At 33.1% G+C, this 14,830-nt stretch overlaps 1 protein-coding gene across 3 annotated transcripts in view; it reads left to right on the top strand.

Annotated features, from left to right (window-relative positions):
- The window catches only part of LOC108738669 (serine-rich adhesin for platelets), a 361,208-nt gene that overhangs the window by 342,673 nt on the left and 3,705 nt on the right, over positions 1-14,830 (top strand). For 2 of the 3 annotated variants that reach the window (XM_025975165.1, XM_025975164.1), the window contains exon 17: positions 6,904-7,061. In XM_025975165.1, the coding sequence (XP_025830950.1) occupies positions 6,904-7,061 (158 nt within the window). Of the gene's footprint in view, positions 1-6,903; positions 7,099-14,830 lie in introns of all 3 variants that reach the window. The other variant, XM_025975166.1, reaches the window with a different exon arrangement.

The raw sequence follows: 14,830 nt of genomic DNA, 5'->3' as shown, positions 1-14,830 counted from the left end.
AGGCCGATTGTGCCTCTTTGTCGCTCGTTCCGCGCTCTCGCTTGCACTTCAAGCCTTAAATGGAACGCCTCAGAGCGAGGTAACGCCGCATGAGTCATGTTTTTTCGTGCGTGCAGCCGGCTCCATCGAATTATAAGACGTTGTCACGTCAAAAACTTTTCAAACAGAACTTATTCCCTACTTTAATGTAAGATCTATTATATCACCTACATTTGCTTTATTATACAGTGCTCAAAAATAAATAAAAAAAGGTTTCGTTTAAACAGCAGCACAGTTACATATAGGTCCAATCGAGAACAGTTATACAAAATGTTATACAAAATATGGAGCCATGCAACAAATCGCAGATTAGGAACAAAATGAGGATTTTTATTTCATTTACTATAATTTATAATTTTTGAACCAAATGAATTCTTGTTGGGCTTTGAAAATAAAAAAAAAATTTGGGAATAAAAAGAAATTCATCTAGTAACACTAAATTGTGCTGGTTAGCCCTCTGCTGTCGAACTTCGTTCCAATAAGATTTTTTCAGAAACGATAAAAACTATTAGAAAATTTCTTAATTTAAAGTTGTAAAACAGAGAGTTTTACATCAAAAAGGCCTCTATATGTGGTAATTCCATTTCCGAATACTTCTAAATACGATATAAACATAGCCCACACAGAACTGTTTGAACGTGAGTGTCAGAAAAACAATGCTATTGTGCACATGCCACCAAAACCGGAAGTGTATTAGAAAACGTCATGTGAGAGTAAGAGTAACATATAAATTCAGGATATGGAAGTAAACATGCCTACATTTGAGAAAGAGGAATCATCTGATCTAGTGACCAAGATTGAAAAATGAAATTTCAGTAACAGTAAATTTCTGATGTTATATTATTGTTTAGTTTGGAATTAAGGAAATCTAAATTTTATATTACCATATTCTTTTGGCGCATAATCAATAAACGAATAAATAATATAATCGAGATTACTACGATACTCAAACAAGTAATTTTTGATTAATAAAAATAATCAGTTTTAGGCGAATTTTCCGATTATGACTATCAAAATTTAACTTCATCAACGTCGCATCGCTCCCAAAGATTATAGACAAAAATGAATTTCTTATTCATTATGAGTTAATAGATACAGTTCCATAATATAATTGAGATTACTACGATACTAGGGTTCTTCAAACTGAGTGGTACATTAAACGTTTTTGGGAAACTAAGAGTGTAAGAGATCTAAAAATTTGGCAGTAGGAGTTATTGAAAATGGTCCTTCCAATTAAAATGATGGCAACATTGTTATTTAAAATAGAATGGTATAATTTTTACGACAAATTCGTATGAAACACAAAATTTTCAAGTAACTTTGATAACCAATTTGTATGTCTACGATGGATAGTTTTTTTTAGAGTTTTACCGCAACCTAAATTATAAAAAACATAACTTCCTTAAAGATATGAAATATTATTCTGAAAATTCATTTCTGAATTTTTTACCCACTACACACTACCTCAAATTAATGAAGGAAAAATTGTGGCTGTTGTCACATCCCCACATCTCGTCGTTTAGTGGTCAGAACATTGGTGTGTAAAGCCAAAGGTCCCGCGTTCGATTCCCGGCGGGGATGTGACAACAGCAACAATTTTTCCCTCATTAATTTGAGGTAGTGTGTAGTGGGTAAAAAATTCAGAAATGAATTTTCAGAATAATATTTCATATTAAACTAACTCACTTCTAAAAGATGTCTAAATTGTATGTATGTTCCTTAAAGATAATTTCATGTTGAAATTTTTAACAGTTATAGTCGTGTCGTATGGCTAATTTTAAACCAAAATTAAGCATCATTGTTTATACTGGGCGTTCAGATAAAGAAAGCAAAGTTTATAAACTTCAAACACAAATAACTTCGCTTTGTCAAATGGCACCTACCATATTTTATTTTGTCGTTCAATTCCCCTTATTATCCTTCTTCGATCCATGTAGATGTTTTATGTTGCTTTATTTGAAAATTTTTGAATAATTTGAATTATCTAAAATAAATATTTTAACTAACTGGACAATTAACAGCTACCGCAAATGTNTACTGGGCGTTCAGATAAAGAAAGCAAAGTTTATAAACTTCAAACACAAATAACTTCGCTTTGTCAAATGGCACCTACCATATTTTATTTTGTCGTTCAATTCCCCTTATTATCCTTCTTCGATCCATGTAGATGTTTTATGTTGCTTTATTTGAAAATTTTTGAATAATTTGAATTATCTAAAATAAATATTTTAACTAACTGGACAATTAACAGCTACCGCAAATGTTAATGAGAATCTTATCTTTCGTTTTTCTATGTTACGAAATTGAAAAAAAGGTATTCGTGTTTGAAATTTCTAAACTTTGGATTTTTTTTTTGGACGCCCAGTATAAATTATGAAGCTCAATTTTCGATTTAAAATTAGCAATAAGACACGACTCTATCTTGTATAAATTTACACATTCTAAACCATTTTTTATGGAAGTTATGATGTTTTATAATTTGTGTTGCGGTAGCGATTTTTTTCTTTAAATTAAATTATGACAAAAACTACTCATCGTAGTCATTCATTGTAATTAGTCGTAAAAAATATACCATTCCATTTAAAATAACAATGTTGGCATTAACTTCCGGCATAATTGAAAACGGGCGACAGGGGAAATTATTTTAGTCCTCGATAAACTGCCAAATTTTCAGATCTTTTATACGCATAGTTTCCCAAAAACGTTTAATGTACCACTTAGTTTGAAGAACCCTGTATATTTATATAGGGTTACTTTATTTATCTCGTGTATATCTGTTTTTACGGAAAAATTTTATTTTTCCAAATTTCAAAGAATATTTACACAAAGGGATACAATCGAATTGACAACCTTCTCGTTTGAACTTAAACTAAATCCTTTCCCACGTCATGGCGATCATAAAGGATGTAACTGAAATAAGTGTGGAGCTTTTGAAGGTGTCAACTAAAAGTAATTTAGAAGTAGAGTACAGCAATTGGTCAAGCGAGCAAAAAAATAGGTAAGAAAACCACAATAAATTACAATCCGCAGGCAGTCCTGAGCGTGGTTTGAAAACATCAACGTAGCACAAGTAAATTTCTAACAATAAGTACAGATTGCGAGAAGGACTGAGCAGCTCCACATGGATGGAATATAAACTAAATAATACCGCTTGTCCAATGCATGAATGAAACAAACAACAAACAGCAACTTATCGTTACCGTCTACTTATCGGGAATCACATACGTACACTACAAAAATTGTTCAAAATTAAAACCGCGAGCTAGAAGACAAGCTTCAAGACGTCTACCAAAATTTCTCACTCGGGAAAAAAGTCAGGCATTTGGCGAATTTCATTTGCAGCGACCATCTTACTGTCTCTCACATCATCAGCATTGTGCACTGACGTTTAATACAATCTCATACAAATAAATCCTGCAGAGTTAGATCCGGAGAAAAATTGGCGTCTGAATCATTTTTTTACCGAAACCACAGATATAAATCCACTCGCATACGAAAATCAGTTTGCTTCAAAGCTGATACTCGCTACAAATGACAAGGATGCATATATAACCTTTTTTTAATCTGTATATGATATGAGTTTTAAAGACTGGTTATCTTTTAATATTTACAAAATAGAATCTTTATACGAAGTATTTACGTGTAATACTTTAAAATGGCCTTAACTAACTTACTATTAACGCTGAATTCTCGCCTTTTTTTGAGTTCGTGGGGTCCCATTTATCGCAAACATTAAAACAATGTAAAAAAAAACAATAATAAAACTCGAAGATCAGGTCGCCTCCTCCGAATATCGAAAGTGACAAGTCAATGGTATATAAAAATATGTTTAAAATTTAAACCGATAGCCCCGGAAGTCAAAAACCTTTCAGTTTAAGAAACTATACCAGGTAGCCGTTACAGGTGGAAGGCGAGAAGAATTTGTTTCCAAGCGCCACAAAAGCTATCAAATTATCCAAACATATTAGTGCGACAAATGTAAGGTTCTTTACAATAAAATTAAGTTTAAAAAAGAATATTTGCAGACAAATTGAGCTAACTGGCTACTTTTTTAAAGAAATAAATATGCCAAAATATAAACCAATTTGTATAGGTAAAATAGCGTGGAAGGAAACAGTACGGCTACCATTTTTAGATAATTTCTCTTATCCAAATACATTAGAATTGTTTAACGAAGATTTGTAAAGTAAAACTGTGCAGCAGACTTTCATCCAAGTACCCGTTGGTTTCTGAAAAAACTTTAATTTTGCATGATGATATTTGAATTGGATGGTTCAAGACTGCAAAAGGAAATTAGGACAAAGTCAGGCATACCACATCAGGACCAGATAAGTTGAAATCAGGAATAGGGAAATTCAAATTAGAACCTGATCAGACAACCTAGCAGATAGATACCAATACCGAATCAGAACATTTCAGTGTCCTAATAGGGTACGCCCTAGTAAAACCTGATGCGGCGTAGATCGTATTAGGGATTTCACTAAGAAATTTCTGCTCGGATTTTTTTCAATGGAGTGGACTAATAGGAGTAAAGTAGGAGATATGCTTGTACTTATACCTGTTCAGACAGGAGAATAGTCCAAAACGCACATACGATGCGACGTCTAGGTTATACAACGACCGACATAATAACCGCATCTCAACCCTATCGAGCGCCTAATATTCTCAAACAAGTAATTTTTGATTAATAAAAATAATCAGTTTTAGGTGAATTTTCTGATTATGACTATCAAAATTTAACTTCATCAACGTCGCATCGCTCTCAAAGATTATAGACAACAATGAATTTCTTATTCATTATGAGTTAATAGATACAGTTCCATAATATAATTGAGATTACTACGATACTAGGGTTCTTCAAACTGAGTGGTACATTAAACGTNATTCTCAAACAAGTAATTTTTGATTAATAAAAATAATCAGTTTTAGGTGAATTTTCTGATTATGACTATCAAAATTTAACTTCATCAACGTCGCATCGCTCCCAAAGATTATAGACAAAAATGAATTTCTTATTCATTATGAGTTAATAGATAGACAGTTCCATAATATTGTTATGTCTATAACTCTTCAACCATACTCGGTTTTGGTTTTGAACATTATCATCATCATAAGGTCGTCAGTCCTAAGACTGGTTGGACACGTACTTCCACTCTTTCCTATCCTGAGCTAATCTTCTCATTTCCCTAAAACTAGAACAACCCATCTCCTTAACTATTTATGAACAGTAATCTAATCTAGGTCTACCTCTACCCCTCGTAACATCCGTTTCTGCCACTAATATGTCTCTAACTAAACCTTCATGCCTGAGAAGGTGTCCTACTAACCTAACTCGCCTATTTCTTATTGACTTCCATAGAGTCCTCTGCTCTCTTACGTTTTCTAATATCTCTTCATTTCTAACCTTCTCTATGCACGGTAACCTCACCATTCGCCTGTAACGTCACATTTCGAACGCTTCTAACCTTTTTTTCCTCCGCGCCCACTGCCCATGTTTCGCACCCGTACAGCGCCGTGCTCCACACATTCACCTTTAACAATCTTTTTCGAATTTCAAAATTAACCGTTCACGAGCATAAAAGTGACTTCTTTTTATTGAAGGCGACCCGACCCTGTGCTATCCTCTACTTTATATCCCTACTACTCCTTCCTTTCTGACTTATCTGACTTCCTAGATACCTAAAATGGGTCACTTCTTCTAATTTTTCGTCTCCTTTTTCCCTAGTTTTCCTTCCTTTGCATACTGGTATTTTTGTTATACTTTTTTCGTGACTTCTTGTGCTCTCTTTTGACTGATAACCGCACTTAAATGTATTATCAACAATGTTGCCACTTTTCACAACGTTAAAAACAAATAAAAACTTGGAGTGATGGAACAACGATAAAACGTTATATTTCGATTGGTCGAATTCTGTCGGAACTGTCTGTGTTATAAAAGAACGTTGAAAATTCAAAGGACAAAGATTAATGTCGCTATAACCGAAAGAACGGTACAACCAGTGGCGAAGCGTGAATTTCTGTCACCCTGGGCGAAGCCTAAATTTGCCGCCCTGCCTATTTTTACAATAATGTAAGATCATGATTGCAGCGAAAAGATGTACAAAGAACTTACATTTTTAGTTTAGTCCATGATTTTCTGCTCTTTTCCATACGATACAAGATTTGTAAATTTCAATTCAAAACGTGTTAATTTACTTAGAAACAAACGTCAGAATAGCAAGAGGATTTTGAGGATTCATCTCAGGACTTATCGAGAATTGTAAAGAATTCGGTTCTTCAAATAGATTGTAGCGCATCTTCAGTATTTTTATTGTCGTATTATTTCCATACCTTTGCAATGAGTTTCAATAACTCAGGATTCTGCATCATTTTGCTGATGGCATTTATGAAATTTATCATATGTAGTGCTAAATGTCCGTAGAATATAAGTGTCTTGTTTAAAATATACACACAGGTGAAATCTGTAGTACACCAGACACTCATGTTTCTGGTTTTTCTGCGATTGTAACAATTTCAGCTTTTATAATCGTAGCTATTCTACGACATACATTTTTGTGCTATGGGAATCGACTATAATAACGGCCTTTGTACCTATCATAAAGTAAGTATTAGGGTCCGTCTATTCGACCTTTAGCTTTTGTTATATTTGCTATAAAAATTTGCAGTTTCTACGGTTACATACAAAACAGCTTTTTTCAAATTTTTATCAACACAAAAATATTGGTATTGTCCCCCCTCCGCTTCACCAATGGTTACAACCGCTATCTTTATACCTAATTTAAATGAAATTCACTGTATAATTAGGTTTTAAACAAAGTACTTCACATTTCTTGTACCTTATATTGCTTTTAATAATTATTTCAGAGTTTTAATTCAAAGGCGGCCTTAAACGGTCACATCCGGATACATGGTGGTACAGCCCGTAATTCACCGACGTTTTCGCTTATAGAACGACGCTCGTCAGTGACGACGGTGTGTCACATAGACTCTCCAGAAGATTATCCTTGTAAGATTTGCGGGAAGTAAGTGTTGTACACGATTCATCATATCATAGCTAAGGTAAATTGATCGGTGTTCTGCTTAGATGTTGCTTGCCAGTTAACACTATCATTTCACACCCTTTAACTGCAACATCCGATGAGCGGAACGAGGTATACTTCTTATTTTTTTTTTCTCATATTTCCCGAAGGTTTAATCCCAAAACTAAATTTTTTATTAGAGCTGCACTTTTTGTCTTAGAGACATAATTAAACGGATAATTATTATAATATAAACAAAGTTTGAAGGAGTTAAGCAAGTCTAGTTGATTTCTGTTTACCAGTCTGTAAAGGGTACTGGGTATGTGCTACCGGAAATGTATGAAATGTATAAAATGTATACAATTATGAGGCTATTAAGGAAATGTATAAAATATTATTTCGAAGATTTTTGAAGTGAAACTTCTTTACGCACGGTAGAGTAAGTTCGTTTCATGCGAGTTGCTATGTAACGAAATCGTGCAACGGGTTGATAAGTCTGCTTTCTTTTTAAACAGTTTATTCACACACTAATCCTAACTTATATCCTAACACTACAACTAGAATAACAAATAAGTAAGAACAAACATGAAACAAAATATATACAGTGAAAAATACAAATACAGGCAAGAAAATATATATATACAAACAAAAAGTCTGAGCAAGACCAAAAAACGCCGATTGAAACACTTACTCTACAAACTGGCACTCGGAGGCTAACGGCTAGGTGAAAGCAAAGAAAACGGGGGTGGCTGGTGATGGAACTCCTTCTTCCTTGCCGTGGGTCGGTGGAATATTGGAGCTGTTGGTACTGAGGGATGCACGGTTGTTTATACAAACCCCAGTACCACGCAAGGGTTGGGAAAAGAGGGGTTGAGAGTGGGGTAATGATGGGGTGATAAGAGAAGGGCGAAAGGTAACGATAAAAACGAATTCGCTTTTATCGTTAATTTCGCGGGAAAAAAATAAAAAAATAACTATAGGAAACGACAGGACATGCATGAAAATATAGTGTTAGAAAGAAGAGCGNGTCCGTTGAAGGCTGCTACTGGTCTGGTCTGCTCGAAGATCAGCTGGAGAATAGTCGAGGGTAGAAGACTGGTAGGCTGCTGCTGTATGCTGAGAAGATTCGCTCGCTGTGAAGGTCGATCGAAGGATGCTGGTACTGAGGAATGAGGGTTATTTATACAAACCCCAGTACCACGCAAGGGTTGGGAAAAAGAGGGGTTGAGAGTGGGATGATGGTGGGGTGATAAGAGAAGGGCGAAAGGTAATGATAAAAACGAATTCGCGTTTATCGTTAACTTCGCGGGAAAAAATAAAAAAACTAACTATAGGAAACGACAGGGCATGCATGAGAATATAGTGTTAGAAAGAAGAGCGGTGGTTCTACGATAAAAATGAATAAAAATAGAAAAAAAAAGAGACAGAAAAGATGATTGCACGATGAAGTAAGGAAGTCAAAAAAATAGAGAAAAAGAAGGGATTAAGTAGGAAACTACAACCAAACAGCGGGAATAAAAAAGACAAGAGTAAAGTAAAATATAAATACACAAGGGAATTAAAAATAGAAGATAAAAGTTGCTATTGTAGGTAAGTTTGGTTGTAGCACGGGGTAGTTCAGGTAGCCGGTCACGGAAAAACCTGTAGTTATCGTGTTCGAAGAATAAATTTCGTAGCTAGCAGGTACAATCCACAACAGGGTGTCCCCCCTCTACTCGGTCACGTAGTCGAGTTCGTAGTGGGGATCGCTTGAGCCGTGAGCGCGCTTCAATACAACGTTCGTTACAGGCAACTCCAGGCAGTGTTTTGTTCACAGAAAACATTAGTTTTATACTTTTCCTAGTGCAATATCGGAATCTCATACAATTCCTAGGAAATGTATACATTTCGGAGGATATGTATGTGTTTAAAAATCTTTGAAATAGCCTCGGAATATATGTATACTTTTCATATATAATGTATAATTGTATACAATTCCTAGATTTCCTACATTTCCGGTAACACGTATATTTATGGAAAAAGGCGTTAATTTCTTATTATTATACAAACTACCTAACCATTATCAAGTTGTTCTAGTTCGAGTTTTATTTCCGCTGTAGTTATTTATTTAATTAAGTTGTCTTTCTTTTTATACTTCACCTAATCTCCTGCCGGTATTCTGGTAGATATTCCAAAGAATATGTAAATTATATATTTTCCCAGCAGCATATACAATTTTAAAATCCTAAAAGTATACCGTACATTATTTAAAAAGGAATAATTAACTGTGTCTACGTACATATGCTGGATGGAATATTTTCACTGTAAAAATAAAAACTCGAAATGCAAATTTCTGTCAAATTTTATATTTTTAATACTTTCTCTACAATTACTAAGTTTTTATTTTAAATATAAGAATACGTAACATAAATAAATGAAAACATTAATAATAATAGCACAAGTTGCAATAATCGAGCTTGTATAATCCTTTCGCATTAAAGACAGCAAAAAAAGAGTAAAATACATAAATCATTAGGGTAAAGTTGCCGCACTCCAAATCCCTATTTTTATAGCGTTGTACGCAAAAAAAGAAGGATGAAATTTTTACTGGTAGGATAAAGCAACTGTAATGGGATTAAAGCTTCAGCTTTTCGTTTTTATTTAGGTACTTGGACTCTTTTTACCTATACTTGAACTTTTCTCTTAGCAAAAAGGATTCGTCCATGACATACAATGAAGAGGTACAAAATTTAAATAAAAATTATCAGTAAAAGTTGGATTAGCTACAAAAACAAACAAATGTGTATTTTATGTAGCATAAATAGCCAATATGCAGACGTTCTTTAAATGTAATTTAATACATGTGATTAAATCGTAATCTGCCGTATAACGTCCGGTGTCGAAAGGTGTTTAAAAAGAAAGATACCTAGCAACTATTTTAGCCATGGACGATCTTTTTCATTATAGACACTAGCTTACTGAAGCATGACTATTTTTCTTAAAGGCAGTCTATATATCTACGCCATCTTTTTACTGTACAGCCTCAAGAAACTTTTAGAAATAGATATGTCTGGTTTCATAGTTAATAAAATACGTACACTTGATACAAAACAAAAACTGTTGAACGTGACCTATGACGCATTACAGAGACAAAAAAATATTTTCAACGCATCTACTGGTGTTACAATTATTTGTTTTTTACTTTATTTATCATATTAATCGGTTGTCAAAGGTTAGAAGCGTTCGAAATGTGGTGTTATAGGCGAATGATGAGGATAACGTGGGTAGAAAAGGTTAGAAATGAAGAGGTATTAGAAAGAATAGGAGAACAGAGGACTTTATGGAAGTCAATAAAAAATAGGCGAGATAGGCTGGTAGGACACCTTCACAGGCATGAAGGTCTAGTCAGAGACATATTAGAAGCAGAAGCAGGAGTTACGAGGGGTAGAGGTAGACCTCGGTTAGATTACTATTCGCAAATACTTAAAGATGTAGGTTGTTCTAGTTTTAGGGAAATGCGAAGTTTGGTTCAAGATAGGAAAGAGTGGAGGTACGTGTCCAACCAGTCTTAGGACTGACGACCTTATGATGATGATGAATCGGTTGTCAATTTGAATTCACAGCGATTGCAGCGCTCTCTACTGTTTTATTAAATTTCAGCACCACTTAAATATACATATTGAGATCGGACTCCTTATTCTTATCCGTAATCTCCATAGTTTTGTTCACATCCAAAAAATTTCTTAAAATAGTGCTTCGATCGTTATGAATTCAAGTTCGACTCTTAACATGTTTCATGGTCATCTAAGACCTTCAGTTTTAAGACTGGTTGGACACGCACCTCCACTCCTTCCTATCCAAAGCTAATTTTCGCAATTTCCTAGAACTAGAACATCCTACATCATTAACTATTTGCGAACAGTAATCTAATCTAAGACTACCTCGACCCCTCGTAACTTCGTTTCTGCCTCTAATATGTCTCTGACTAGACCTTTATGCCTGAGAAGGCGTCCTACTAACCTATCTCGCCTATTTTTTATTGACTTCCATAGAATCCTCTGTTCTCCAATTCTTTCTAATACCTCTTCATTTCTAACCTTCTCTATCCACGGTATCTTCTTTATTCACCAGTAACACCATATTTGGAACGCTTCTAACCTTTTCTTTTCCGCCGCGCCCACCGTCCATGTTTCGCACCCGTACAGCGCCGCGCTTCAAACATACACTTTGACACATTAAAAATCCATTAACCTATTATGGTTTCTGTACCATGTGTAAATTTGATCAGAACTCTCCCGATTTCCCCGTCGGCGAAATAACCGTTTATTATTAAAAAATGATAATTTTAACAATTAACTATTATTATATTCAATTATCCAAGCATGTAAAATCAATACACATGTACGATCCATAAATAATTTTTTAATGCAAATTAAAACTATGCGATTTTTAAGTTGCTAATTGAATTGCTCAATAACTATCCGGTGAATAGTACTTCTACACGATTTAAACGGTATTATTATTCAATCTAAACATCCTAGTATAGTTGAAACGAAAGTTATTTAAATAAAACAACAAAGCCGATTTTCGTATATTTTTGTATTTTGAAAAGTAGCTATTGGTCGTAGCGAAACTTTTTTTTATTTTGTAGATAATCAAATAAGCTACTTTTACTTTTTAAATAGGTCATTTTGCTGTGCGATCACAGATTCTCTTATATTTAATGACAACTAAAAAAAATCGGAAAGGATTTACAACAAGAAACCGGACTTTGGAATTTTCGGTCGCGATTTTGACAACTCTACTTATCTAGCATTCCGCATCGTTAAGTATTTGTGAAAAGTAATCTAATCTAGATCTGCATCTACTTTTCTTAACTTCTGTTTCTGTTTCTAATATGCTTACTAGCCCTTCACATCTTAGGTAAATAAATTTCATTGTTTCTCCAGGGTGGCGATTAATTAATTAAACAAATTGTTTTTTGTTACATTTCGGTTTATTTAAACCATCTTCAGACTGAAAAAAAAATTTTAACTTGTACTTCTACTAGGTTGCTATACACTTGTCATTAAATTATAATTGATACGTGGAGAAAACTAAATTTTTATGACAACACAAAAATTATAGAAAAGGACTGAATTTGCCGTATATATAATAGAATTTATTAGGTAACATGTAATATTCTCAATTTTTACATGTTTCTTTAAAAATGATTTCAAGTTTTTTAATTATTACAATTAAATTTGTGATAACAACTAAAATACCTAGTAAATTTATTTTTGCTGGGATTTTATTTTTACAAATTCGGGTCCAAATTGTATTTTTTATTATTTTCGCTTACGAAGCAATGGGCTAGTGGGATAAATTGTAAATATCAATTTAATGTATAGGTAAATTTTCGTTTTTCATTTTCTCCGTGTAGTCAAAAAACATACCTTTTTAAAGTATTACTACTTGTACTACTACACAGATTTTAACTTAAATTTAAACATTCTTTCTCGTTGAAATACTGTATCTATACTGATTCTGAATTTTAGGTAGTTTTATTTTACGTTAATGCCGTAATCCAGTGGTTTCCAACCTTTTTGTACCTGCACCCCCCTTTAAAAAGAAATTGTTGCGCCCCCTTAATTTTTCTAACAATCTAATTTCATAAATACTCAAGTGATATTACAATTTATTTAATGTGCTACAAAACAATATACAATATTATGTAAAAATATACATAAAAAAATAATTATTTATTATAAGAACAGGCAACAGAAAAAAAACAGTTGCTTCTCTTTACTGAAGTTTGGCGCGAGTAAGCACGAGAATACCCGGGATGTTCCGAGTGCTTGTCTTTTGTTTCCTCGCCCCGCCGGCGCTCGGCTCCAAACGCGAAGGCGAGATGTTTTCGTTCCAGCAAGAGTATGGATAGATATTTTAGCATTTGTACCCGAAAAATTCGCGGCGACTTTTTTGGTTTGTATTCGAAAATGATATTTTGGAAACAGCTGCATACCCCCCTTGCAAAAGTCTCTCCCCCCTAGGAGGGAGCACCCCACAGGTTGGAAACCACTGCCGTAATCCTTCATATGATTTATGGTCTCTAAATAAAACTATCTAAACATTAGGAATCAGTGTACAGTATTTCAACGAGAAAGAATGTTTATATTTATTTTAAGATCTGTGTACAAGTAGTAATACTCAAAAAAGGTGTTCTCTGACTATCAATTATGTTTTACTAACAAGTGTATAATAACCTGGTAGAACTGTAAGTTCAAAAAACTCAGTCTGAAAATGGTTTAAATAAACCGAAACGTAACAGAAAACAAATAATTTGTTTAATTAATTGACCACCACTCTGGAAAAAACAATAAAATTTAAAATTAACGATCAGGAATCTAACTTAAATATATAAATAAAACAATATTTTCAGAACTTAACTTTAAATGCTCTCTTTGATAAGTCAAATGGAAAAATTAATATTTCCGATTATTAATACTGTATATTATCTAATTATCGATAAAATTTATTTCAATTATTTGTTCAGCAGTCCGTTCATTTTGTTTTATTGGTTTATAATACTCTGTACTTTGCAAATTAAATAAAACTGCTTGCACGTAAATTCAATTTTATTGCAAATTATCTCTTGCGAAAGTAATTTCACGATAAGGACTAATGAAATTATGAAAAGGTAATTTTACATAAATTCACCCTTTGAAGTGGCAATTCATTTTATTAAATTGGACGAATTTTAATCAAAATCAATCGCTGGAGCAAATAATTAACGGAAATTGAACGTCTGTTTGCAGGTTAATTCAGAAATTATAATGCGGACTTGGTTCTATATTTGAATCTATTTTAACCAACTTCAATATTTCACGGGACTATCTGATACAGTTCCGACCTCATTTGCAAAATAAATGGCCCTGCCCGTGCTATCGATTTTCAAACTTCGAAACGACAAATATGTAAAGAACCTGCCACAGGTTCGAACAAACATTTTCGCTTGGACTACAGAAACGGTATTAGAAAGAAGATAACAATTCAAAGGCTATAAGACGATAAGCATAGTGAATAAGTCCTATAGGGATATGCGGATTATTTTTTTGAGGGTATATTGGTACTAATGAGATACGTTAATCCTGAAAATTTTTGACCTCTTTCTATTTTGGTTTCTGAATAATTCCAAAATGCCAAAAATCAGAAAAAAAAAATTTTCTCGGAAACGCTAGCCGATTAGAATAAAATTTATATACGTTATAAACACATATAAGGGCTTTACTCGGAAAAAATAACTGCTCATAATATTTATAATAATCATTAATAACAGGCGATTTTTCCCGAAAATAATTTCTTCTTTATGATAACGTTCTAGAACAATTTTGAAATGCACTTTTTTTATGTCAACGTAGAATAAACCTCTTAAATCGTTAAATCGATCAAAAAAGTACGCCATATTGAAAAACAATAGAAACGAATTTTTTTTATATAAAAATTGATTTATTTCAATCTATATACGTTGAAAAAACAGAAAAGGAGGTTATTTGATTAATTTATAAGTGCAAATAACATTAAACATTGAAAACAATGTATTTTTTTTAAATCATAATATTCAAAAATGAATTATAAACTATATTTATATGTTAATAATTTTATTTAAAATATTATTTTGCGTTTTAAAATAACAATATAAATATTATTCATCGTTATATTGATTTAATCAGAATTGGAATTTTAATTTTTTTATTTAATATACTCAATACTATTTAATGAAGACAATATTATTACAGTTATTGACAAAGATA

This window comes from Agrilus planipennis, unplaced genomic scaffold (genome assembly GCF_000699045.2).
Source record: "Agrilus planipennis isolate EAB-ADULT unplaced genomic scaffold, Apla_2.0 scaffold202, whole genome shotgun sequence".
Taxonomy (NCBI): domain Eukaryota; kingdom Metazoa; phylum Arthropoda; class Insecta; order Coleoptera; family Buprestidae; genus Agrilus; species Agrilus planipennis.
This window is presented reverse-complemented; position numbering and strand designations above follow the sequence as displayed.